The sequence below is a fragment of the Cervus canadensis genome, chromosome 16 (genome assembly GCF_019320065.1).
Source record: "Cervus canadensis isolate Bull #8, Minnesota chromosome 16, ASM1932006v1, whole genome shotgun sequence".
NCBI lineage: Eukaryota > Metazoa > Chordata > Mammalia > Artiodactyla > Cervidae > Cervus > Cervus canadensis.
The window spans coordinates 56,278,972-56,305,982 of NC_057401.1; the positions used below are offsets into that span (position 1 = coordinate 56,278,972).

The window sequence follows — 27,011 nt, forward strand, 5'->3', positions numbered from 1 at the left end:
ATGCGTCCACCGTGCAGGGCTGTGTGTGTGTGTGTGCGTGTGCAGTGTCGCTTCCTGTGTGTAACAGCTCTGTCGGTGTGTGTATGTGTGTGCACCTGCAGTTGTGTCTGTGTGGGTGTCCAGGTTTCCGTGACCCAGGCCGCCCTCCAGCCCCTGGGGGCTGCAGGACCCGTGAGAGGTTGACAGGAATGGGGACCCCTCCAGCCCCAAGGACGGGCTGCAAGACTGGTGAGGCTGGACTTTCGAAAGTGGCTGTCACCTGAGTCAGCTGTGTTCCTTCTGTGACCTTGGGATGGGGCTGGGGGCAAGTGTGCGGCCTAGTCTGTGGGGGGCGGGCGGGGGGACGACAGAGTTATGTACCCAGGGAGAGGCTGGGCAATGTCCTGAGCTCCTCTGCTCTGGTGAGAACACTTGTCTTCTTAGATAGGAAAAGAAAGGACCTAGAGACACAGCTGTGTGCCCTGGGATCTGGGGATGGGGGCGTGTCCACCAGGATCCAGGGGGGCGTGTCCGCACCTGGGGGCTGAGAGCAGCCAAACCAGCCACAACAGTGTTTATCGGGGCAGCTCCCCACCTCTGTGCACGAGGGGCCAGCCGTGTCTGCACACCTGGCAGTGAGCCTGCGACGGTGTTCCTCGAGCATTCCTTGCCCAGCAGTTCAGGACGCACCACGGTGTGTGGGCCCCAGCCCTCCGCCGGTGCCTGCTCAGGCTCTCACGGGTGTCTGCTGTGACTTCAGGCCTCGCGTTGAACTCTCTCCCGTCTTTGCAGAGACGGCTGCCCTGGCCGCGTGCTGGCTTTTCCTCGTGGGCTGAGCAGGCTCATTGAGTGTTCACGCTGGGAGTGGTGGACTCCTCAGCTTTGACACAAAGCCCACACTGCAGCCCCTGCCTGGCCACATCTGTGTCACCCTCGTGGACTCGGGGGCGCGGGTCAGTGATGCAGACAGAGGGGCGCACCCTGCTGTGCTGTGAGCAGTGAGTTTCCTGCTGAGCTGGGGAGCTGGTGCCTCGGCCAGGATTGGTGGCCAGCAGCAGCTCATCAGCTTGCAAGCAGGTGAGTCAAGGCCAGACCCAACAGGCACGTGTGTTCCTACAAGTGGCATTGCTCAGGCCAGGAGTGTGGCGTTTGTGATTTCACAGGTGTCACCACACGGGCCGGTGCCGGAGCTGAGCCCTGCCAGGTGCACCGTGCTCCTCGGTTTTGGGGAATGTGGGTGCTTTTCTCAGACTCGAGCCTGGCAGGCACGCTGTCTCCTTTTCTGTGACTGTCTCTGTTGACAGCTTTCGCTCGCTTTTCTATTGGATTGTTTATGTTTTTGTGCTTCGTGATTTGTGAGAGCTTTTTGTACACTGGGGATACAGATTCTTGAACATGTTTCACATACTTTCCGCCAGTTTTTATTTCACTTGTGGTATTCTTTGCCATGCAAAAAGCACTTAATTTTCATGTAGTTGAGTTTATTAATCTTTTCCTTTGTGGCTAATTTTATGTCACATTTAGAAAGGTCTTCGCTGCGTCAAGTTTATGAGAATTTTCCTAGAAGATCTTGAATATACTTGGAAGTTCTGAGCCTTTGGAGTCTTTCCTGGTGAAAGGTGTGTGTTCTTAATCTGTTTCTTCTTCCCTGTGGCTGCTGGTGGTTCCCAGGATTTCTGTTGGATGAGCAGTGTTCTCCCCGATTTGTCATGGTATTGGGCATTCAGATCTGTGATTTCAGGGAAGCTGAAGGACCCCTGAACACACTCACCCAGCTGTGCCTGTGGACATGGCCCTGCCGGCCTCTCTGGGCACCCGTGTCTGTGGGTTGCAAAGGCTGGGGAGGCTGCCGGGACGTGTACTGGGGTGTTAGCCCCATGTGCCAGCTGCAGCCCTGCCCCCTCCCAGAGGCTGTGGGCTGTGGGTGGGCAAAGAAAGTCTGGAGCCTGCCATAGATGGACTGCAAGGTGGAACCTGCTAGAAGCCCAGGTGAGAACGTGCTCCCCCAAGGCCCAGGGCTGGGCCCACGCTGAGCAAGCAGGGCGGGCTGCAGGGTCCCTGCCCCCGGCCGCTAGGGGCAACCGGGCCCCCCCCCGGTCCCCTTCGGGCCCCCGCTCCTCACCGTGAGGGGTGACCGGGTCCCCACCCCCCGCCCACCGCGGTGAGGGGTGACCACGTCCCTGCCCCCCGCTGTGAGGGGTAACTGTGGCGGTGACAGTCCCCGTGCTCTTGGGGGCGCCCCCTTGTCTCCGCTTCTGTTTTCTTGTGACTGGCTGTGACCAGAGCGCCCTGGGCTGAGAGCGCTCGCTGAACGCGGTCTGATCCGTGTGGGGACTCGGGGTGGCTCGAGAAGGCCTTCCTGAAACTGAGGTTAGCGAGGCTCTGTCGCGTCTGAGGCTCCTCTACCTGCCATTCCTCCACGGCCTCACAGGCGACCTTGCCTGCACCCCCGTCCTGCAGGCGGGTCTGCACTTCCTGGGACTTTCCACGAAGGGGACCTTCTCCATGTGGGGGCTTCAGTCCCCTGTCGTGATGATGCAGCTTCCTCCGCACTTGTGTGCCCCTCATGTGGATGAACCACGTGTGGTTACTCATCTCCGGTGACAGTTGGGTGGGTCCCAGGTTGGGGTGTCACCAGCAAAGCTGCTGTGAACATTTATGTTTGAGTCTTTGGGTGTGTGCCTTCATTTCTCTTGGGTGGGATTGTGGGTCCGTGTGCAGTTGAGGAGGGCTCCACTTTCTGAGAATCCACCAGACAGATGATTTTCTGAGCAGCTTTGCTGTCCATGCTGCCGGTGGCAGGGCGCGGGGCTCATCCGCCTCCTCACAGCACCTGGGTGTCTGTCCTGGTCTCAGCTCCCCGACCGGCTGTGGTGGAGGCTCACCGTGACTTTACGTTGTATTTCTCCAGTGAGGAACGGTGCTTATGGCCTTTCCTGTGCTTATTTGCTGTCCACAGAGCTTCTCCCGTAAAGAGTTTGTCTAAATAACTCATCTGTCTTCTTATTGGGCTGTTTGTCTTCTTGTTGAATTGTGAAACTTCTTTAAGTATTCTGTATATAGGCTCTTGTGAATATTTTTAGCGAATTAATCTATGGCTCCCCTTTTAATTTTCTTAATGGTGACTTTCAAAAGTCATTTTAAATTCTTTGAAAAAAATAAATTTACCATTTTTTTCTTTCACAGTATTTTTAGTGTGTGCCCCAAGAGTCCCAGGACTCCTTCCAGGGTCTCCAGGATTTTCTAATGTATTTTCTTGTAAAGTTTTATGGTACATTTTAGACTTAGGCCTACAGTCTGTTTTGATCTAATTTTGGTATTGTGTGAGGTAAGGATTGATGTTTACTTGTTTTCTTGGCTGTCCAGTTGATTAGCACCATTTGTTGAAAAGAGTTTCTTTTCCTATTGAATTTCGTTAGTGTCTTTGTCAAGTGAATTGACCAAAAGTATGTGGGTCTGTTTCTGGATCCTCTCTTCTGCTCCATTGATCTTTTTCCATCTTTGTCTGAAACCAACCAAAATGGAACACTTAACTCCGAGAGGATTATGGTCAGTCAGGTAAGTCCTCCAACTCTGCCCTCTGACTGACGATCCCCAGCACATCCACATAAAGTCTAGACTGCTTGTCGTTTCTGCAAAAAGTCCTGCTGAGATTTCCATCGAGGCTCCATCGATTCCACGAGTCAGTTTGGGGGTAACACCGTCTTAACAGTACCCAGCCTTACTGGCTGACTTTCCATTGTTTGTGTCTCTTTCCTCAGCACTGTTAAGGTGTCAGGGTGTCTCCTGTTGGACTTGTCCCGGGTGTTTTAGGTTTCTGGCTTCTGAGACCCCACGAGTCTCCACCCTGCAGAGTTGGGGCTTTCCCCCATGGCCCTGAGCCCGAGCCTGAGGTCAGCTCAGAGGGGCACTTCCCTCCAGTGGCCCCTCACCCACCCGGTGGGGGCGAGGGTCTCTGCCCCAGCCCCTGGAACCAAAGCCTGGGGAGGTATGTTGGGCTGCATTCGAGGGGCAGCCGGGTGGTCGATTTGAGAAAGCTGGAAGGACAGAGCTTTCCCAGCCCCCTTGTCTTCAGTCAGGAGTGTCCCCCGGCACCTCACGGGGTGGGGGTGGGGACAGTCACCACTCAGCCCATCCCAGGTGTGGGTGAGGGCCTGCTCCCCACAGATCTGCCCACAGTGAGGTCTCTGCACTCCTCTGGCCCTGCATCTGCCCTCAGTGCTGCTCTGCTTTCTGGGGAGGCCTTGAGTTCTCTCCCTTCTGGGCGGGGCTACCCTCTGGTTGGCACATCCAGTCCACACGAGGCTGCTCCATCTCCCCACGCCTCCTGGCTCTGGATTTTGTTAGCAGATGACCGATGTTGGTGTAGGCACCTCATTAAGGAAGAAAAAAGAAAAGAAACCAAAGAGGGTCACTAGATAAACAGAGCATGGGAGAAAATGTGTGTATCTGTTAAGGATCTAGTATCCCGAATATATAAAGACTTCCTACAACTCAAGAGCAAAGGAAATGGCAACCCACTCCAGTGTTCTTGCCTGGAGAATCCCAGGGACGGGGGAGCCTGGTGGGCTGCCGTCTATGGGGTTGCACAGAGTTGGACACGACTGAAGCGACTTAGCAGCAGCAGCAAAAGCAAACAACCCAATTTAAAATTGGGCAAAAGGCTCGAGTAGACATTTCTCCAAAGGAGATACAGAGATGGCCAACAAGCATGTGAGAAGATGCCCAACATTATTGGCCATTCATTCATTCAGTCAGTTCAGTCGCTCCGTCGTGTCCGACTCTTTGTGACCCCACGGACAGCTGCATGCCAGGCCTCCCTGTCCGTCACCAACTCCCAGAGCTTGTTCAAACTCATGTCCATTGAGTCAGCGATGCCATCCAACCATCTCATCTTCCATTGTTCCTTTCTCCTCCTGCCCTCAATCTTTCCCAGCATCAGGGTCTTTTCAAATGAGTCAGTTCTTCCCATCAAGTGGCCAAAGTATTGGAGTTTCAGCTTTAGCATCAGTCCTTCCAATGAATATTCAGTACTGATTTCTTTTAGGATTGACTGGTTTGATCTCCTTGCAGTCCAAGGGACTCTCAAGTCTTCTCCAACACCACAGTTCAAATGCATTAGTTCTTGGTGCTCAGTTTTCTTTATGGTCCGACTCTCACATCCATATGTGACTACTGGAAAAACCATAGCCTTGACTAGACGGACCTTTGTCGGCAAAGTAATGTCTATGCTTTTTAATATTCGGTGATTTTGGAGCCCCCAAAAATAAAGTCAGCCACTGTTTCCATTGTTTCCCCATCTATTTGCCATGAAATGATGGGATCAGATGCCATGATCTTAGATTTTTGAATGTTGAGTTTTAAGCCAACTTTTTCACTCTCCTCTTTCACTTTCATCAAGAGGCTCTTCAGTTCCTCTTCACTTTCTGCCATAAGGGTGGTGTCATCTGCGTATCTGAGGTTATTGATATCTCTCCCGGCAATCTTGATTCCAGCTTATGCTTCATCCAGCCCAGCATTTTGCATGATGTACTCTGCATGTAAGTTAAATAAACAGGGTGACAATATACAGCCTTGATGTCCCCCTTTCCCAATTTGAAACCAATCTGTTGTTCTATGTCTGGTTCTAACTGTTGCTTCTTGACCTGCATACAGGTTTCTTAGGAGGCAGGTAAGATGGTCTGGTATTCCCTTCTCTCAAAGAATTTTCCACCGTTTCCATACAATCAAAGGCTTTAGCGTAGCCCATGAAGCAGAAGTAGGTGTTTTTCTGGAACTCTCTTGCCTTTTTCTATGATCCAGCAGATGTTGGCAGTTTGATCTCTGGTTCCTCTGCCTTTTCTAAACCAAGCTTGTACATCTGGAATTTCTTGGTTCACATACTGTTGAAGCCTAGCTTGGAGGATTTTGAGCATGACCTTGCTAGCATGTGAAATCAGTGCAATTGTGCAGGTAGCTTGAACATTCTTTGGCTTTCCCCTTCTTTGGGACTGGAATGAAACTGACCTTTTCCAGTCCTGTGGCCACTGCTGAGTTTTCCAAATGTGCTGGCATTTTAAGTGCAGCACTTTAACAGCATCATCTTTTAGGATTTGAAATAGTTCAGCTGGAATTCCATCACCTCCATTAGCTTTGCTCATGGTGATGCTTCCCAAAGCCCACTTGACTTCACACTCCAGGATGTCTGGCTCTAGCTGAGTGATCACACTGTTATACCATCACACATATGAGAATGTTATTTTAAAAAGGACAATAGCAAGTATTGGTGAGGCTGTGAAGTATGGCTGGTGTGGAAGACGGTTTGGCAACTCCTCAAAAAGTTAAACATAGAATCACAGGGCCATGGAACACGACTCAGCCCTGAGAAGTAGTGAAGTTCCACAGAGGCTGCCTGATGGACGAAGCTTGACTGTGTGATGGTCAGTGAAGGATGCCAGCTGTGAGAAGTCTGACTCCATTTGTAGAAATGTCTCAACAAACAAATCCAGAGAGACAGACAACGATTGTGGCCACTGGGGGCTGAGAGATGAGAGAAGCCGCTTGGTAGGAGTGTTACCTGGGGGTGAAAAAATGTTTCGGAGCTTGATGGAGGTTGACAGCTCTGTGAATGTCCTAAGGCCAGCACGCTTTCACTTTGAAGCAGCTTTATGTTACGTGAATTACAGCTCAGTCAAGAGGAAGAAGCAGCCACAGTGGGGCTTCTGCTCTTGTGTGGTTTTGTGTGGCCTTGGCCCCCCATGGCCGTGTGGGTGGGGGGTACCCGGGGGTTTCTGACCGAAAGAACTGTGTGGGGCAGGTTTCCATGTACTTACAAGTGAGCGCATGGTAGAGACACGGGATCTTCTGGGCCCAGGAGCCCGGAGCCCCAGAAGGCTGCTCCCGACCTGTGGAGTGCGGGCCCAGGGGAGGCGGCCCCTGCCCAACTGGCCTAGCCTCGCTTTCTAGGAAGGAGGTTAAGGAGATGTTTCTGCGCGGAGGGGTAGGTCCAGGGGCGGGTAAGAGGGCCCGTGAGGGCGGCCGCGGTGGGCAGGACGTCCAGCCTGGGCCGCTCCCTTGTAGGGAGCTTAATAGGAGTGTTAGTAGCCTTAGTAGGAGGGGGAGCAGGCCTGTGGCAGGGCCCTGGCCTTCCGCTCCTGAGTGGAGGGGAGGGTGGAGGGCACCATGGTGCCCAGGCCGCCTTGCTCACCTTGGCCTTGTTAGCACCTTCCAGCCCTGCTGAGTAGGGGCACACGGGCCCAGAGGGGCCACGCAGGCCTCAAGGGCAGGACCCAGAGGAGCTCCCGAGAGAGCTGAGCTGTGTGCCCAGGGCTGGTGCCCACTGCTACTGCAGAGGGGGTGAGCACAAAGAGGCCACAGGGCCCTCCTGCTGGCTCTTCCCCGTCTCTGGGCCTCCCTCCAGAGCTGCGACCAGTGGCTGGCACGGTTGGTGAGGCCAGTGTGGCCAATTTAGCTGGCGGGGCGTCTGTGGCTGGTGCAGCTGGTGTGCCCAGTGTGGCCTCTGTGCCCGGTGTGGCCTCTGTGGCTGGTGTGGCCTCTGTGGCTGGCGTAACTGATGTGCCCGGCATGACCTCTGTGGCTGGTATGGCCTCTGTGGCTGGCGTAGCTGATGTGCACGGCATGACCTCTGTGGCTGGCATAGCTGATGTGCCCAGCGTGACCTCTGTGGCTGGCGTGGCCTCTGTGGCTGGCATAGCTGATGTGCCCAGCGTGGCCTCTGTGCCCAGTGAGGCCTCTGTGGCTGGCGTAGCTGATGTGCCCGGCGTGACCTCTGTGCCCGGCGTGGCCTCTGTGGCTGGCATAGCTGATGTGCCCGGTGTGACCTCTGTGGCTGGCATGGCCTCTGTGGCTGGCATAGCTGATGTGCCCGGTGTGACCTCTGTGGCTGGCATGGCCTCTGTGGCTGGCATAGCTGATGTGCCCGGCATGGCCTCTGTGGCTGGCGTAGCTGATGTGCCCGGCATGGCCTCTGTGGCTGGCATGGCCACAGTCTAGCTTGTGCATCTCCAGGAACTGGTGCCTTTTCATCCCGTGAGGCACATGTTTGCTGGCGGCTGCTTTTTGTAGCCAAGTGCTCCTCCTGAGGTCACTGCCTGGGACGCTTTCCACCTGGGAATCCCAGCCTGACTGTGGTCTTCCCCTCACAGGAGGCCTGCTGTGGGCGCCGAGAAGTCAAACCCTTCCAAGCGGCACCGTGACCGCCTCAATGCCGAGCTGGACCACCTGGCCAGCCTGCTGCCGCTGCCGCCCGACATCATCTCTAAGCTCGACAAGCTTTCCGTCCTGCGCCTCAGTGTCAGCTACCTCAGGGTGAAGAGCTTCTTCCAAGGTAAGACCCTCACCTCTGTCCACCCGGGCCTGGCCTGGGCCCACCTGGCTTTATCACCTCTGTCCCCCGGGCCTCGCCAGGGCCCACCTGGCTTCCCCGGGATGGGCCTGTTTTCGCTTCTTGTCTGGAACCCTTTAGAGGCAGAGTGCTGAGTGCGACCGACCAGAGCAGCTCTGGTGGGGAGGGACCTGGGGCCGGCTCTCCCCCTGTTTGGCTCACCTGCCTTGGGATGCTGTGCTGGGCCAGGTGCGGCCCCCCTCAGCGCAGGGCAGCTGGTGTGTCCATCAGGCCCTTGCAACGCGCTGGGTACTTGCTCGTGTCTGGTGCCCCTGGGCAAGCCTTACTCTTCGCGTGGCCTGGCTGAGCTACTGGGGAAGAAATGTGGTTTTCACCGGCCTACTTCAGCCTTCGGCCATCAGCCCTCAGCCAAGTCTGAGCTTCTTACAAAACTGTGCATTTATTCTGTGTCTTCGGGCAGAGGTAAGATGAGTGTTTACAGTGGTCACGTGCGGACACCAGGGGATGGCGGACAGCAGCTGACCACAAGCTCACACTCTGCTCAAGGCTCTGGGAGTCAACGCGTGCACAGCCTCCTGTGGCCGAAACCCACCTCGGGCTGTGGTTAGGAGGGCCAGCCTCTGAGACTGCGGCCTGGAACCACGGGGACCCGGGCCATACAGTGCCAGCCCCGCTACGGGGCTGGGGATGTGCGTGCTTCCAACGTGCCTGAGGTGTGGCAGCCACTGTGCCTTGCTGGCTTTCTCGGCCTGGGAGGGAACTTTTCCTGAGGACTTAGGCTGCTTTCAACCTCGACTCCCCCAGGGACCCGCTCACTGCACCCTCCAGCTGGGCCAGCGCCGACCAGCCTGGCACCGGGCCCTCCCGGCCTTCCCTTTGTCTCCTGGAGCAGGAACCCCAGTCCTCCCGCCGCGGCTGGCCCTAGAGCCCCCTCTGTGTGAGGGTGCTGACAGGGTCTGGGTCCCACTCCCGGGGTCCCACGGTCCCTCCCCTGTGTCCGGCTCCGCTCTGGGGCTGGACCCCTGTTAGGGGTGCGCGCGGCACACTGGGTGGTACTGACCCCAGTGAGCCGAGCTGTCCCTCGTGGAAAGGACCTCTGTCCCCAGGGGAGGCTGAGCACTCAGGGCTGTGTCTGCTGACCCAGGCTTGGTACTGGGGGCGGGGAGGTCCTTGCTCCTTGTGACGCCCACATGTGTCCACCCCCCACACACATACACGCGGGCTCAGGGAAATCATAGGGTGAGGACATGGGCAGAGTTTTGACAGCTTGGGCTGGGATTTGCCCAGCACCAGCCCAGGTTTGTCCTCCAGTAAATCACCCAGACCCCCCCGCCCCACCATGGCTGGAGGCACAAGCTTATGAAGCATTTTTGGAAAAGTAGGCTTGGAGGGCTGCAGAGAATGGTGGGTGCCATGGGGACAGGAATTTGGGGGGTCACCAGGAGAGTTGTGCTGGCTGGAGGGCTTCCAGGAGGAGGCGAGGGGGGTGGTGTGGTCTGTAGGCCGCATAGAGGCAGCCCCGTCATGGAGCCGTCTAAGGGACCCTTGCTACTTCAGTCCTGCACTGAGAAGGCCCCACCCTCCCCAGCTGTGGTCTGGGCCCCTCCCCCATTAACTGGCGCCCTGCCCTGCCGGCGCCTCCTCCCTATGGTCAGCCCCGAGGCCCCCACCGGTCCCCAGGTTCACACTTCTTGCAGCCACCAGGAGTCCTGCGTTCTCCTGCGTGTCCCACTGGCCCACTTGCAGAACTGGGCCTGAGTTCTGTCTGAGTCCCTCCCATGCCCACAATCTCCTGTCCCTCCTTAAAGCACCTGTATTTCCCTGGATCTCGGGTTATGGTTGCCTGGGCCTTGGATCTCTGATGGGTGCAGGAAAATGGGGAAACTCAAGGGGTTATGTGGTTCTTTGTGTGAAGTGGGTCACTTTCCCAGCTCCTCCATTCCAAGCGGAAGTTGAAAGCAACAGCTCTACAGGGGCTTCATGTGACATGCATGCGTGCTAAGTCACTTCAGTCGTGTCCGACTCTTTGTGACCCCATGGACTGCAGCCCACCAGGCTCCTCCATCCATGGGATTCTCCAGGCAAGAATACTGGAGTGGGTTGCTGTGCCATCCTCCAGGGGGTCTTCCAACCCAGGCATCGACCCACAGTCTCCTGTGGCTCCTGCATTTCAGGCAGATTCCTTACTGCTGAGCCCCTGGGGAAGCCTTCCAGTGACACTACTTCTAAGTTAAACATCAGTACCTCCAGCTGCCGGGACCTGCAGTGTGGGGCCCAGGGCACGTGGTTCCTGGCCACCGTGGACTCCACGGTTCCTGGGTGCTGAGTCCTCAGGGGCTTCGGAAGACCAGGGGCTGCGGCCAGCTTTCTGCTTCGGGGTCAGGCCTTCAGGTGTCTGTCGGCCGCTCCCGAGTGCCTTCCGGGGAGGGCTCTGTCCTGAGTGCCTCCCAGGGCTCCGTCCCACAGGGGCCCTGCACCTCCCTGAAGGAGGGCCCATGAACGCACCGTCCCCAGGGCCCTGCCGTGGGGGCATCGCACACCCGACCGAGCCCCCACTGGAGCTGATGCACAAACTCGCTAAAGCTTTTCTCGCCCATCCAAGCACTAACCAGGCCCCAGGGCCCTGCCGTGGGGGCACCGCGGACCTGACCAAGCCCCCACTGGGGCTGACGCACAGACTCGCTAAAGCTTTTCTCTCTCATCCAAGTACTAACCAGGCCTGACCCTGCTTAGCTTCTGAGGTCAGAACAGATCGGGCGCATTCAGGGTGGTATGGCTGTAGACAAGCCTTTATCCCTGAGAGGGTTTTACTGTCCAGGTTTCCAAGTCTTACGGAAAATGCATCAGGTCTTTAGGTAGGAAAAATGCAAATGTGTGAAACAGCAAAAGCAGTTATTCAGCACTGATGTGGCCTTGGTGTGGAGTCCAGGGCCCTTGTCTTGGAACCGCAGGCCTTGCTGGTGTTGCCAGTTCTCCAGCCCCATCTGTGCTCACGAAGGAGAGAGTTCCATGAAGGGATAACAGGACCTCTCTGAAGGCCTGGGGATGCTGGGGGCTCACGGACCCATCTTCAGAAACTCTCAGACCCTGACTCGCAATGCCTGGTCTCCATCCCCACTGTGTGGTGTCCACCCCATTGTGGGGTCTCCATCCTCACTGTGGGGCCTCCATCCCCACTGTGGGAATCTCCATCCCCACTGTGCACTCTCCATTCCCACTGTGGGAATCTCCATCCCCATTCCGGGGCCTCTGTCCCCATTGTGGGGTCTCCATCCCCATTGTGGGGTCTTTATCCCACACTGTGTGCTCTCCATCCCCACTCCGGGGCCTCTCCCCACTGTGGGGGTATCCATCCACACTGTGGGGTCTCCACCTCCATTGTGGGGTCTTCATTCCCTTTATGGGGTCCCCACCCCCCATTCCAGGGACCCCATACCTGTCCCCAGGGTTCCCCATGCCCGGGGCTTCCTCAGTGACCCATGTGGACAGCTGGGCCAGGTGTGGGGCTGCTCAGGAGGGTTTTCTGTTCACCTACCTCCCACAGAGGCTTCCATCTGCCTTTAGGACACTGATAGGGGACTGGTCACTTCCTCTCTGGTCACTTCCTCGGGTACAGCTGTGTCCAGCCAGGCCAGGGTTGGTGGCCTTGTAAAGACTTTGGTTCTGTTGTTTCCAGGAGTTCAGGTATCGGCCCGGTGTCCGCCTGAATGCATGGTTCCTCTTAACCAGGAGCAGAGTGCTTCTCCTGCACTGTGCCCGATCCCTCTCCCCGCCCCAAGGCAGGGGAATGCCCCATCAGGTCTGTGGAGCCCTCACGCTGCCAGTGGGCGGCCCTGCTGGTCACAGCTAGGGGAGGTAATGAACTTGACTTCCCTATCACCCTTTTCTCCCAAGGATTCCCAAGTTTGTGATCTTCCTCAGGCTGTACATTTTAGGGGAAATTCTAAACATTTTCCTGAATTCATTCCCTCTACATAGAAAAAAAGTCGAGCTATAAAAATTGGATCTTAATCTCTGCTTCCTGACTCAGAAATGGATAATTTCATTAAAGCTTCCATAAAAAGTCACCTTTGGGAAGGACATGAACTGGAAAGTTCCAGCCTCCAAGAGTAATAATGGCCTGCAAATTTGCTTGTAGTGTCGTGTTTGTGTCAACTTTCATGGATTTTTAAAAGGCAGTGAACTTATTTAATTAGTTAACTTGGATCTGAGTAGACTGAGGGCTGGTGCTTCTTAGTTATAAACCCTTTGCTTGTACCCAAAAGAGGGATTTTCCACTCTTGCAAGCTTCACTGTTTGCAAGAAGGGAAACTGGGGACTGATCACAGAAAAGGGAGACAGGGTGGGTGGAGAATGTGAAGGACCCTGAGGGGGGCGGGAGCCAGGTTCCCGCTAGGACATGTGGCCCAGGACGTGAGGTCCCAGGTGCCCCCTTCTCAGGCCCAGCAGACGACGCTGCAGCATTGACCCAGGCAGGAGACTCACTGGACCTGGGCTTCAAGGGCCTAGGATGGGGACCAGCATGCAGATGACCAAGGACCCCAGTCACCCTAGCCTGGCCGGTGGCATGACCCAGGACCCCCAGCCCCCCTACCCTGGCCGGTGGCATGACCCAGGACCCCCTGTCACCCTAGCCTGGCTGGTGGCATGCAGGCAGGACCCCCCATCACCCTAGCCTGGCCGGTGGCGTGACCCAGGACCCTGGTCACCCTAGCCTGGCCAGTGGCGTGTAGGCAAGACCCCGGTCACCCTAGCCCAGCTGGTGGAGTGACCCAGGACCCCAGTCACCCTAGCCTGGCTGGTGGCAAGACCTAGGATCCCCAGTCACCTTAGCGTGGCCGGTGGCATGCAGGCAGGGCTGTGGGTGGGATGAGCAGAGCGGGGGGACACTCAGCAGACAGACCCAGGAGGGGAAAGCACAGGTTCGGCCTCCAGGGACGATCCAGAGATCCCTGAGCTGTGAGGACCCACCCCCGCTCACTGTCCGCCCAGCCCGGGCAGCCCACCTGCACACTCTGTTCCAGGTGGACCCTGGCCCCAGGCTCACCTGAGCTGGGTGGGTCTGCTTCACCCACTCCGGGTGGCAGGTCCACAAGCCCCGTGTCCTGAGATGTGTCCGGGACACACGGGACACTGGAGTCCTCTGCGGGTCAGAGATGAAATTCTCCCCGAGTCTTAGGATCCTGTGACCTGGGAGTGCAGTGGATGCGGCTGAGCTAAACTGTGCAGTTCTCAGCTTTCACTGACGAGCCATCCTTCCCTGATGAGTTCTGCTGGGAATGAGTGTCTGTGATCCCGCAGAGCACATCCTGAGGCCTGGCCCCACTGTGCCGTGGGGTGAGGCGGGGCTCCGAGGGATGCGAGCTGGGGCCCCGTCCCTGAGAACGAGCACCCTTGCGGGTGGAGGCTCCAGGGGGCCCTCCCCACTGTGTTCTGCAAGTGGGCGCTCCCACCTCTGAGTGGCAAGGTGTGCGAGGCCTCTGAGATGCTGGGAGCCGGGTCAGGACCAGACTCCCCTGCCTTCATGGGGCTGCTCCGTGAATTCCTTCCCTCTGAGATGTGGCTGTGGCTGGGCTGGGGCTGCATCTCCTCTCCAGCTCTTCCCCTGTGGGAGCCCCATCCCCACAGCACGGACAGCTTCTGGAGGACAGCCCCCGGGGTCTTTCCAGCAAAGATATGCTGCTCTCAGTCACGTCAGGCTGTGTGCAGGCTCCTCATTCTTTCACTCTCTCCTGGTTCCTGAGTCCTTCCAGGACCTGTGTCCCCCACAACACAGGAAAGAGCGTTGCTTTTTCTCTCACTGCTGTGGGATGGACCAGGGGCAGTCCCGGACCTTCCCTGTCCCTTCTGGGTCATTTAAGGTCTTTCCGTCACTGGTACTAGTGTGATCAGTCCAGCCGAACAATAAATCTCTGAAAGAATTTCAAGTGTGAGCCTTCTCGCTGCCTAGTCTGAGGGTCCAGCAGGCAGGGTTGGGGTGGGTGGGGAGACGGATAGTGATCCCAGAGCCATGGTTTCTGGCCTTTCCAGGTGAGAGCAGCAGCAGGAAGAAGAGGTGAGTTTGGGAGAAGTCTGCCTGGCGTTGCCGGGAGCTGGCACCCAGGTGGTCTTGGTGCTTTCCCGGCCTCTGAGGACCACATGCCTGGGGTGTCTGTCTGCCTCGGTGGCTGACATGGGTCACCCATCCTCTCTAGTCACTTCCTTGCACTTCCTTCCTTAACACAAGTGTCAAGACGGCCACACGCCTACAGGCATCCTCCCGGGAGGAGCTGAGATACCCTCAGCAAGTGTTTGGATATTGTGGCCCCACTTGCTCCACAGGAGATATACGTCTTTGACGGGCCGGGCCTGGTTGACACATGGTGCTTCTCACTTGCAGCCCAAACACCTTTGGAGTTCTTGAATATAGAGAGACACCCACCCCACGGGCCCCTGGAGGCACGTGCAGGCCTCGCAGGGCCATCGCGAAGCTCCTCTCGCTGGGTGCTGGCAGGGGCAGGGGCCTCCAGCCCTCTTCTGGCACAGGTTGGGGGGGTGGAACCAACAGCATCACCCTCCAAGGAAGTCCTACTTCCAGCCTCAAACATCTCTCACCTCTGACATCCTATGTGAAGCCTTGCCAAGGTCATCTGGGGCCAACAGTTGGAACATGTTGTGGTGGGGCCTTGGCCCAAATTCAGACTGAAAGTTTCACAGTAACAGCAAGCTCTAATGCAGGTAAACAGAGCAGCGGCTGTGGTCCTCGCCTCCCAGGACTTACAGTCCAGTGGGGAAGGTCTGCCACCAATCAAACAGACTCTTCCATTTCCAGCAGATACAATGTCAGTAACTGTAGCCATCAGGTGGATGACATGTGAAATACAAGATGAAATATCTGAACCTTTAAACATGTATCGCTCAGTCAGCAGGAAATTAAGGGATACTCAAAGAGACTAAAAACTAAGTGCAGTTGAGAACCCAAAGATAAATTTTTAAAAAACATTTTTAAAGGATGTACCTCCTTTAAAATGCAGAAAGAAGGCAAGGTTTGGGCTGCAAGGAGGAATGGAGAAGGGTGTCAATCAGAGCAAACACTGATGTGTGAAATAGTAATAATGGCATACGGTAAGGGCAAAAAATGAGAAAAATAAAGCCCTGGCCATGACAGCATATAAATTTGGAGAGGGAGATTTGAGTTAAAGATTTCAACATTTCTTGTATTAATTAAATTTGGAGGTTGAGTAACTAATTCATAATAAAATTTTCAGGATAATCATCAAGACAACAAAAAGGTTTAACTTTCAAAATAATGGAGAGAAAAAAAGTAGAATGAGAAAATGTAATTAATCAAAAGAAAAAGACAGGAAAGAAGAAAAAAGAAACGTGGAAGAGTGTAACAAATAGAAAGCGTAAAATTCCAAATGTGTCATTAGTTACAGACAATGTAAGTGGACTAAACAGGCCAACTAAAAGATAAGGATTATCAGAGTGAATGTCTCTGTTTACAAAAGGCACAGAAAGGTTGAAAGTACAAGGATGGAAAAAGATAAATTGGAAAAATACTAACTGAAATACATTTGGTAAAGCTATATTAATGTCAAAAACTTGATTTTAGGGTGAAAAATATTACTGGAGATCATGAGAGCCTATCATTTAAAAGTCATTAAGCATTTTATTTTATCAAGCAAAGAGAATAATTTTAAATTTCTGTGCTTTTAATAACATCACCTCAAAAATATGAAACCAATATTGACAGAACTATAAGGAAAAATACATAAATTCATCATCAGAGAGGAAGATTTTAGATAGTTCTCTCAGTACTTGATAGATCAGATAAATAAAAATCGGTAACAATTAAAGGAGATTTGAGCAATGCAAAAAAGGGTTAATCATGGACATACATAACACTGTACTCTGAAACTTAACACTCACATCTTTTCAAGCCCACATGTAACTTGTAAATATATTGAAAATATGCGTGCATGCTCAGTCACTTCAGTCATGTCCAACTCTTGGCCACTGTATGGACTGTAGCCCACCAGGCTCCTCTGTCCATGAGATTCTCCAGGCAAGAATACTGGAGTGGGTTGCCATTTCCTCCTTCAGGGGATCTTCCCAACCCAGGGTTCAAACCTGTGTCTCCTGCATTGCAGGCAGATTCTTTACCCACTGAGCCACCTGGGAAGCCAAAATTGAAAATATACTGGTCAATAAAGCAAGTCACAATAAATTTCAAAAGACAAAATCATGAAGAATGCATGGTGAGCCCTCAAGCCAGTTAAGCTGGAAATCTGTAGAAAAGATGACTTGAAAGCCCTTACATTTGGAAATAAACACATTTGTAAATAACAGAGACCAAAGTAGAAAACATGACAGAACTGAGGAAATATTTGCAAATCAAAATGTGTGTGTATGCTCAGTTGTGTTTGTGACCCCGTGGACTGAATACCACCAGGCTCCTCTATCCATCAAAATGTGTGGCTGCAGCTAATGCAATTCTTAGAAATAAATCAACTTGAGGGTCTAATGTGAAAGAAGAAGGGATGAAAATTAACTAGCTAAGCATTCAGTGTTGATAAAGTGAACTAAATAAAAAACAGTCATAGGAAATAATAAAGCAGAAGGTATTTGTGAAATAGAAAGGTAACATACAATAGAATTCCTTTAAAATGATAAAACAATAAAGATCTGGTGAGACTGATCAAGGAAAAATAGCAAACAGTATTAGGAAGTAAAAAGAATATTATATAGCATATTCTATATAAAGCATAATGATATATGCTGCAGATATTTAAAAGATGGCTTGAAATTATTATGAACAAATTTATGCTAGTAGATTTGAAAATATAGTAAATGCTTAGAAATATAGCTTATTAAAATTGAAGAAGAAATAAAACACCCAAATAGTCATATGGCTATTTGAATGAGTGGTTAAAATCTTCCCACAGAGAAAAATCTAGGCCCAGACAGTTTTAAAGCAATTTCTACTAAATGTCAAATGAAAAATAAGTCCACCCTATACTGAGTCCATGGTACAGAATTGTAACAGAGGTCCTGATGTGAACTCACATTGTGCACACACACACACACACACACACACACACACACACGTGTGCCTAAACGTGTGTGCATGTGTATGTGTGTTCCAGCTCTGTCTACTGAAGGGGCCACCCCACAACAGGGGACACAGGTGGCCTTCAGACCTCGGTTTCCAGACGCAGTTCATCACTGAAAGGAACTCATGCCTTCTGGCCTCTGTCCAGAGCAGGAGCAGAGAACGGACAAGATGAGCCTGGACCGTCCATGCTGGATAGCAGGCTGTGTTCAGAGCACGAGGGGACATACCCCCGGACCCAGGCCTCCTGAGGGGACATACCCCCGGACCCAGGCCTCCTCAGGGGACATACCCCTGGACCCAGGCCTCCTCAGGGGACATACCTCTCCTGGGACTCTGGCCTTCTGAGGGGGCTCCCCCTGGACCCAGGCCTCCTGAGGGGACATACCTCTGGACCCAGGCCTCCTGAGAGGACATACCCCCAGACCCAGGCCTCCTGAGGGGGCTCCCCTGGGACCTGGGGCTCCTGAGGGGACATACCCCCGGACCCAGGCCTCCTGAGGGGGCTCCCCTGGGACCTGGGGCTCCTGAGGGGACATACCTCCTGGACCTAGGCCTCCTGAGGGGACATACCCCTGGACCCAGGCCTCCTGAGGGGACATAACCCTGGACCTAGGCCTCCTGAAGGGCTGCCCCAGGACCCAGGCCTCCTGAGGGGACATACCCCCAGACCCAGGCCTCCTGAGGGGGCTCCCCTGGGACCTGGGCCTCCTGAGGGTACATACCTCCCGGGACCCAGGCCTCCTGAGGGGACATACCCCCAGACCCAGGCTTCCTGAGGGGCTCCCCCGGGACCTGGGCCTCCTGAGTGGACATTCCCCAGGACCCAGGCCTCCTGAGGGGACATACCCCCAGACCCAGGCCTCCTGAGGGGACATTCCCCAGGACCCAGGCCTCCTGAGGGGACATAACCCTGGACCTAGGCCTCCTGAAGGGCTGCCCCAGGACCTAGGCCTCCTGAGGGGACATACCCCCAGACCCAGGCCTCCTTGAGGGACTCCCCAGGGACCCAGGCCTCCTGAGGGGCTCCCCTAACCAGGTTGGGACAGTCTCAGCATTAAGATGAACGTGTGTGGTGACAGATGATAATCCAGCAAATGAGATGGGATTCCCTAAATCTGCATGGATATAGGTAAATGAACAACTAAACAGACACCATGATACCTGACCAAACTGCCAGGAGAGAGGACTCTAGATGGGTGACTTTTGAGCGGAGGTGAATTATAAAATGCCCAGTTGGTAACCACTGTAGGAATAATTCAGGCTGGAAATGTCAATGGACACTAAAATTGGTGAAAGTAAGAAATGGAATATTTGAGTCTTGAAAAACGAAGTACTAATTAGCTACAAAGAGGGAAGCCCTGCAGTGGGGAAAGCCAGCACACTGTCCCAGTGACCAAACATGGCCTCTTCAGTCCCGGAAGAAACCGACCCTGTGTGCCAGGCTGCAGGATGTGTGAGGACACTGCTTAGTTTTGTGATGTTCCCTCTGGACATGCTGAGGACGCATCAGCAAACCGGACCTCAGGGGCAGCCTGCAGAGCAGCTTGTCCCATCTTGAGTCAAGAAGGACCAGGGGCATCTGGATGGACAGTAGCCCGTGCCTGGCTGAGAGGATGCTCTGGGCAGTCGGTGAAGTCCCGGGGTGGAGGGGGGTTCTCTGGGCAGAGGACTTGGGTGTTGTTCTTACAACATTTCTGCATGCTTGATGTTGTCTCAAAATAAAACACAAACGAAAAGAAGAAGGAGTAGAGAAAACTGTGGACCAGGGAAGTTGCTGAGGGTGTGAGTCAAGGGGAGGAGCTGGAGGAGGAGCAGCGGAGAGGGTGGGGTGGGGGGCTGGCAGGAGCTGATGTTCCTAAAGCTCGCCTCGAATTTTTAGGGGAAGGAACTAGTCCTTTTGCAAGGGAAGAGTGTGCTCTGAGCAGCACGGTTACCACCGGTGGTTCCATAGGTTGAGCCGAGGGCCCCTGAGGGGACAGGTGCTGGGAGGGGGTGGAGGGGACTCCTGGGGGCCGCTGACCCAGCTCACCTGCAGCCGCTTCATGACCGGGCCCTGGGGTCTCCCTTCTCCAAGCGTTTGCTCAGAGTCATCTCTTTGGCGGCTTCCTCCAGCCGCACTGGGACCTTCAGTGCTGGGCTGTGTCCCTGCACAGGGGTGGAGACTGACTCGGCCATAGAAGGCCCCAAGCACCTGGGCAGAGACCTCCCCCCACCCATTGCCCAATCAACCCTGCCTGTGGGTGGTGAGTCAGGCAGGACTGTGGTGGAAATGACCCCTGGAGTCACTGGTGGTGACCAATGGGCTCCAGGTTGGGTGATGTGCAAGTTCTGTACTTGGAGGCTTCTTTGTAACTTTATTTACAAATTCATCCTATGCGCATGCATCAGACACTGTGACAGCCAAGCTGGCCACTCCTCCAGATCCGGCCTGTTCTTGGCTGGAGCTGCCCTGAGGACAGTCTGCCCCTTCAACCTGGAGTGCCTGACTTGGTGTTATTGTAGATAAGCAGGAGCTGGAGGAGGAGCAGCAGAGAGGGTGAGGTGAGTGGCTGGCAGGAGCTGATCTTCCTAGAGCTCGTCTGGAATTCTTAGGGGAAGAAACCAGTCCTTTCGCAAGGGAAGAATGTGCTCTGATCATCCTCTTATCTATTTGTCTGTGAGTTGCAGCATGTGGCATCTTCGTTGCGTCATGTGGGCTGTTTCACTGTGGTGAAGGACTCTCTAGTGGTGGTGATGTGGCCTCGGCCTGCGATGGCTTGTAGTGGGGCTTGGGTCCCCAGCCAGAGAGAGGCCAAGTTGTGTCAGTGAGAGCCCCAGATCCTGGCCACCAGACCAGTGGTCAGTGACCAGGCCTCTGGCCCTTCGGCTTTGCAGAAAAGAATTCCCACAAAGATGGAAAGTCCGTGAAGCAAGTGTTTATTAAGGGGAATAAGTACAGTATATGTGGATAGACACATGGGCAGACTCAGAGAGAGTCTCTAGACTTGTGTCCTTGTGGCAGTTTGAATTACCTTTATGGGGCATTTCTTCTGGTTTCCTTCGGCCAATCATTTTTATTTCCTTGGTTCACAGTCCGCATTTGATGTATCTCAAGATCCTCCCATGTGTTTGCATGCATCCCTTAGCCAAGATGGATTTTATAAGGCATATGGGTAGAGAACATCCCTTGACATAACTCCCCCTTTGACCTCCAAGGAGCCTTTATGTGCATATGTGGTTGGGGAGGTCTCCTGACTTCTAGAATGAGATATATGTGGTCTGGGCAGGGCCCAGCCTCCTGTCTTAATTGTCCTGCTATCCTCATTTTGGAGTTCCAGTCCACAGGGAATGACTCTCCAATTACTTTACCCTGCAGGGTGGTATCTCCTCCTGCCTAAGTGGTGGGCGGGTTTATTTAACCCACAGCTTGTGGGGTCTTGGTCCCCACCCATTGAAAGGTGGACTCTTAACCCCTGGACCATGAGGCAAGTCCCTGTGTCCTGCTTATCTTGACACCATGCAGTTCCTCATGGAATAACTACTTGACTTTATAGCACTGTTTTTTTTTTCTTTTTGGTTTGTCTGCTTTTTCAAAACGTTTCTTGAGCCCTGGGCTTGCCACTGTACACTTCCCTTCAGACTGTTGAAATTAAGTGAGAAACCGGAATAGTTGACCTCTTCTACCATCAAGAGCGTGTGGAACCAAAACGCGTGTAAATAAAATCCCCTTTCCTTTTTCTTCCCAAAGAGCTACTTTTGGTTGTGTCCCCCCCCCCCCCGCCTTCTCTTTTTAAATTCAGAGATTTAGTTTAATTGGAGGATAATTACAATATTGTGATTTTTGCCATGTGCTCAGTCTCTTCAGTTGTGTCCAATTCTTTGCAACCCCATGGACTGAGGCCCGCCAGGCTCCTCTGTCCATGGGATTCTCCAGGCAAGAATATTGGAGTGGGCTGCCGTGCCCTCCTCCACAGGATCTTCCCAACCCAGGGATCAAGCCTATATCTCCGGCATCTCCTGCATTGCAGGCAGGTTCTTTACCGCCTGGGCCACCTGGGAAGCCATACATCAATATGAATCAGTCATAGGCATACATGTGTCCCCTCCATCCTGAACCACCCCCCACCCCTCCAAGTTGTCCCAGAGCACCGGCTTTGAGTGCCCTGCTTCATGCATCAAACTCAAACTGGTCATCTATTTTACATATGGTAATGTACGTGTTTCAACGCTATTCTCTCGAATCATCTCACCCTCTCCTTCTTCCACTGAGTCCAAGTCTGTTCTTTTTTTTTTTTTTTCAAGTCTGTTCTTTATATTTGTGTCTCCTTTGCTCCCTGCACATAGAATCACTAGTACTGTATTTCTAGATTCCACATACATGCATTAATATGTGGTATTTGTCTTTCCCTTTCTGACTTACTTCACTCTGATTAATAGGCTCTAGATTCATCCACTTAATTAGAACTGTCTCAGATGCATTCCTTTTTATAGCTGAGTAATATTCCATTGTGCATATGCACCACAACTTCCTTTTTCATTCATCTGCTGATGGACATCTAGATTGTTTCCATGACCTAGCTGTTGTAAATAGTGCTGCAATGAATATTGGGGTGCATGAGTCTGTTTCAATTCTGGTTTCCTCTTGGTATATGCTCAGTAGCGGGATTGCTGAATCGTATGGTAGTTTTATTCCAGGTTTTTTAAGGACTGTCCATGCTGTTCTCTATAGTGATTGTATCAGTTTGCATTCCCACCAACAGTGTAGGAAGGTTCCCTTTTCTCCACACCCTCTCCAGCATTTATTATTTGTAAACTTTTTGATGATGGCCATTCTGGCCGGTGTGAGATGAAATCTCATTGCAGTTTTGATTTGCATGTCTCTAATAATGAGCGATGCTAAACATCTTCTCATGTTTATTAGCCATCTGTATGTCTTCATTGGAGAAGTGTCTGTTTAGGGCTTCTGCTCATTTTTTGATTGGGTTATTCATTTTTCTGGTATTGAGCTGCATGAGCTGCTTGTACATTTTGGAGAGTAATCCTTTGTCAGTTGCTTCATTTGCTATTATTTTCTCCCATTCTGAGGGCCGTCTTTTCACCTTCCTTATAGTTTCCTTTGTTGTGCAAAAGCTATATTAGAGGAGATAACAGTTGAGGAGATAATAGTTGAAAACTTCCCTAAAACTTGCACTGCAGCATGGGGATTAAGGAGAGAGCACAGTTCCTCTGCAGGACTTGCAACCCTGGGCTCCTGCCCGCCAGACCCCAGAAAGCCAGTGAAGAGGACTGGGCCAGGCAGCTGTGGAGGCGGGGGCTCCGCTTTCCTGGTGCCCGGAGCCAGATTGAGCTGTGAAACCTCTGGAGCTTCCCTGGTTATTTTGGAAAACAGGGAAATTCATTCTGTAAAAAACCCACAAGCTGATGCGGTCTGCGTCCTGGAGTGGACTCTTGTTTTCTAAACATAGGCACATTTATTCACACGCATGATGTTTCTTCTCACCTAACTGAGCTTGGGGCTCTGGATGCCGTTGGAGCCCCTCCTCCGCACCCGCCTAACTGTGGGGCTCGGAAGGACATGCCCCCACACCCCCACCCCCTCCTTCGGGGCTGAGATGAGAGCTGGTCCAGCCCTGGCCGCTTATGCCCACGTGCTTCCGGTCACCTTTCCTGTGCTGGGCGGGCAGACTCTGGCACGACAGCCCATAACCCTGTGAGCACGTCTGTTCTTGACAGCGCAGGTGCAGAAAACCACTGTCCAGAAGGAGACAGAGCCGGCCGGCCCCTCTGCGGACCTCTCTGCTGTCGAGTCACAGGACAGCACTCTCTGCCAGCCTGTGTGATTCACGGTCATCCTCCAACGGCAAGACAAGGAGTTTATCTTTTAGTTCTTGAAAAGCGAGGCGTGGGCGAGAGTTGGAATGTCTGAAAGCTGAGGTGCTCCATGAATGTGATGCCAGAGTTGCGGCGGGGTCTGCAGGCACGCTGGGGTGGGAGCTCAGGTCAGAGTGGGGCCCCGCATTCTCCATCTGCCCCCCAGGCCTGGCCACTGGTTCCCCCGGCAGGTGCACCACGCTGCGTGGGACCCACACGTGCTCCTGGACTTGTGGGGCCTCTGGGCCCCTGAGAAGTATCCCCAGGGTCACCCAGAGGGGCTGGTGGTGGGGGCAGGGGTGAGCGAAGCCAGTTAACTCCCCAGTCTCTCGGAAAAGTTGGTTCTCCACGTCCTGGGCCCCTGTCTCAAGGACGGCACGCGGTCCCTGCGGGAAGTGACAGGGCACCTTCGGAGGGTTGAGTTCGCCTGCTCCCTGGGCCTGGTCTCAGCTGCTGAAAGGGGACGGCCAAGAGCGGCCACCACAGACATGGCTGCGGTCACTCCCGTCTCAGCTCTGCTGCTGTGACAGACACACAGACGTCACCTCTCAGTCCTGGAGGCCGGAGTCCCGAGGTCAGGTGCCCCATGGCTAGGCTCTGGTGAGGACTGAATTCTGAATTGTCCTCACCCGGGAAGGGGTGAGAGTGCCCCTGGGGTCTGTTATAAGGACACTCATCCCGCTCGTGGGGCTCCCCTCGTGGCCCAGAGCCCCTCCTGACACCTTCACCTCTGGGGCCAGGAATGTGGGCACACAGGTGTCCGCGTGGAGGTCTGTGCCGAGTTGGTGGCAGCAAGACACGAAACATCAGGGCACTGCTGCCCAGGCCCCTCTCGAGGCACATCAGGTGGGTGGTGTGCTGGACCCCCAGCGGCCCACCCCCATCTCAGGGGGCGCCAAGGCCCCCGGACCCCTGCTCTGAGCCTGTGCTCCTCTGCCGAGCAGGCCTCAAAGGGCATCTGGGCTGGAAGCGTGCAGGAGAGGGGGGCAGGCCTGCTCCTTGGGGTCCCAGGGGCTCCACGCTCTCTGCCCCCTCCACACTGACCTCCCTCCGCAGCATGGAGGGAGCTGAGCTGCGCTGTGCTCACACCAGCTGCCTCCAGAGGAACACACGGCCGAGCATGAATGCGGCCCTGGGCGCGTGGGCCGGGGTGGTGTGCTGCTGGAGGGTCAGGGCTGGGCTGTGTGTGCAGTGACCCATCCACTCCAGGAGCTGCTGCTCATCAGAGCTGAGGTCCAGCCCAGCTCCCCGGGGTACCCTGGCTCCTCTCTCATCACCCTGGTGGCGGAACTCCTGCACCCCACGCCCAGACAGCCCCCTGCTCCCCACATTCCCTGTGTCCATAATCTGGACTCACCTGTCCTGTCCCTGGGGAGCTGGCCAGGAGCAAGGTGGCTTCTGGGCATCATGCACTTCCAGAGGCAGAAACGGGGCATCTCCGGGTTTCTCCTCCACCAGGGACACTTGGCACCTCTCGGTGGCCAGACCCGAGCACAGAACCCCGAGCAGCGACAGGTGGGGCTGGGTCCTTGTGCCACGTGACTCGGCCCAGTGTGGCAGCTGCCCTGCGTCTCCTCTGTGTGAAGGACAGGGAAGGAGGTGAGGTACGGTGGGGCTGAGCCCCCAAGGGCAGCAGCCTCTCCAGTCTCCCCCCCAGGCTGTGTGTGCAGCCCAGCCCACACAGGGATGCCCGCCGTCTGCATGATGATCACACACAGCCTCTCTCCTCCAGACAAGCAGCTCAGGGATGGGCTTGGACATTCACTCATGTCCAACCCTTTGCAACCCTTTGGCTGCAGGCTGCCAGGCTCCATGGGGTTTTTCGACAAGAATACTGGAGTGGGTTGCCATTTCCTCTAGGAGATCTTCCCTAGCCAGGGATCAAACCTGTGTCTCCTGTGTCTCCTGCATTGCAGGTGGATTGTGTACCACTGAGATATCAGGGAAGCCTTTCAGGGATGCAGGGAGTCAGTGAAGTGAGGGAAACTGGTTCTGGTTGGTTCTGGGGTCCACTGGTGGGCAGCTCAGACAGGGCAGTGAGAACCCTCTGCTGTGGCCGGAGCTATGGGGCCTGCGGGGGGGAGGGAACCCAGGGCCTCAGCTGAGCCCCGGGTCCGGCAGTCTCAGGGCTCAGGCTGGACTGTGCCAGCCTCAGGGAGTCCGAGCGTTTCTGGGCGGGGTCAGCCCTGACCGGCCGCCTCTTCCGCCTGCAGGCCCTGAGCTCTGTCTGCAGACAGTGTGGAGACCGACCCCAGTCTCTGCCCTGGGCCAGGATAGCTTCCGTGGGGCTGGGGGTCTTGGCGGCCCCTCCCACTGCCCCTCAGAGACCAGGTTGTGGGGAGGAGGCCGGCTGCCTGCGGGGTGGGGCGGGTGGGTCATGGGTGCTGGCCGAAACCTGTGTCATGTGATTTGGCCCTCTTTGGGGACAACACAGGGCTGGCTGGTGGGGACAGCAGCTCAGTGGGGGCACGAGACCCTTAGACGCACGGGCTCCCGTCCCTGGCTGGACCTCAGGGGGTTCCTGGAGCCCTGGGCCTTGGGGCACCCCCGCCAAGTCCTTCTTCGCGGGGCCCAGAAGCTGCAGTGACTCCTCTCCAACTTCCACAAACTTCCCCATGGACCCCCCCCCCACACACCTGCTCTCTGCTAGCTCTTCTCCCTGGCATGTTACCAGGGCAACCAGAAGCACAGGGCAGAGGAGCGTGGTGGTGGGCTTGCCCTTTGTCTGAGAAGAGGCCTGGCGGGAGGGCACCAGAATTGGGGCTGTCTGCAGAGACCCTGTCTGCGACCCTGGCCTCCCCTCTGGGGCCCACTCAGACGGAGCTGGGGCTCAGTCCCAGGTCATCGTGGGTGAGACCCCCCAACCCCGCCTGCCATGGCAGGGAGGGAGAGAGGCCGACCCTGGAGAGAGATGCTGAGATGAAAGAGCAGACCCAGGTGCTGGCCACAGGGCCCCGGGAGTGTGGGGGGCTCCCCAACCCCCCACCCTGGGGGTACTCCCCACTCTCTCTCCCTCCCCACTCCCCCACTGCTGTGCCATCCCCCATTAAGAGCACTGGCACCCCCAGCCCCCGGCCCTGGCTCTGACCCCCATCCACACCAGAGTTTGCTGACCTGGGGGGCTGTGGCTCAGAGGGGTTTTCGGAAGGCCGCGCTCCCCCGCCCCCGCCCCCGCCCCCGCCCCCGCCCTGGCGGGGCCTCCGGGAGAGCCTAGGAATCGCATTCGGCTTCTTCCAGTCTCGCCTCTTCCAGTCTCGCCGCAGGCCTGGGGGTGGGGCGCGCGGGCGGCCCTGCTCGCACGCGAGGCCCTGGCCGAGGGCCAAGCGGCTGTCACTGCGGCGCTGACGCCCCATCGCGTGACAGCGGCCCGTGGAGGCCCTGCCGGGCGTGCCCCGCGGAATGTGGCTGCGGAGGCGGGAAGCTGGGGTGCCTGCTGGGGGCGCACGCGATGCTGCAGCGCCGTGGTGGGCGGGGGGAGGGAAGTTGGAAGGGGACCCCCACTTATGCCTCCAGAAGCGACCTCTGCTCCCCAGGCCGCCTGTGTCGGCTCTGGCCCCTGCGAGCCTGTGTCCTCGAGTGGGGGGCAGGGTCCCAGCAGGGGTCAGCGAATCCCCTGTGTGGTGACGTCACTGCCTGGGGATGCCCCCAGTCAGCTGTGGGCAGCAGCACCCCCACTCGGGTGCTGCAGGGCTGAGAAGCAGGAGAGCCTGGAAGCCTGTCCCCAAACCTCCCCTTCCCCTT

General features: G+C 55.2%; 1 protein-coding gene across 3 annotated transcripts in view; it reads left to right on the plus strand.

Moving 5' to 3' along the window:
* Window positions 1-27,011, plus strand: part of AHRR (aryl-hydrocarbon receptor repressor) — a 93,292-nt gene that overhangs the window by 21,535 nt on the left and 44,746 nt on the right. For all 3 annotated transcript variants that reach the window (XM_043489133.1, XM_043489134.1, XM_043489135.1), the window contains one exon: window positions 8,124-8,305. In XM_043489133.1, the coding sequence (XP_043345068.1) occupies window positions 8,124-8,305 (182 nt within the window). The remainder of the gene's footprint in view (window positions 1-8,123; window positions 8,306-27,011) is intronic.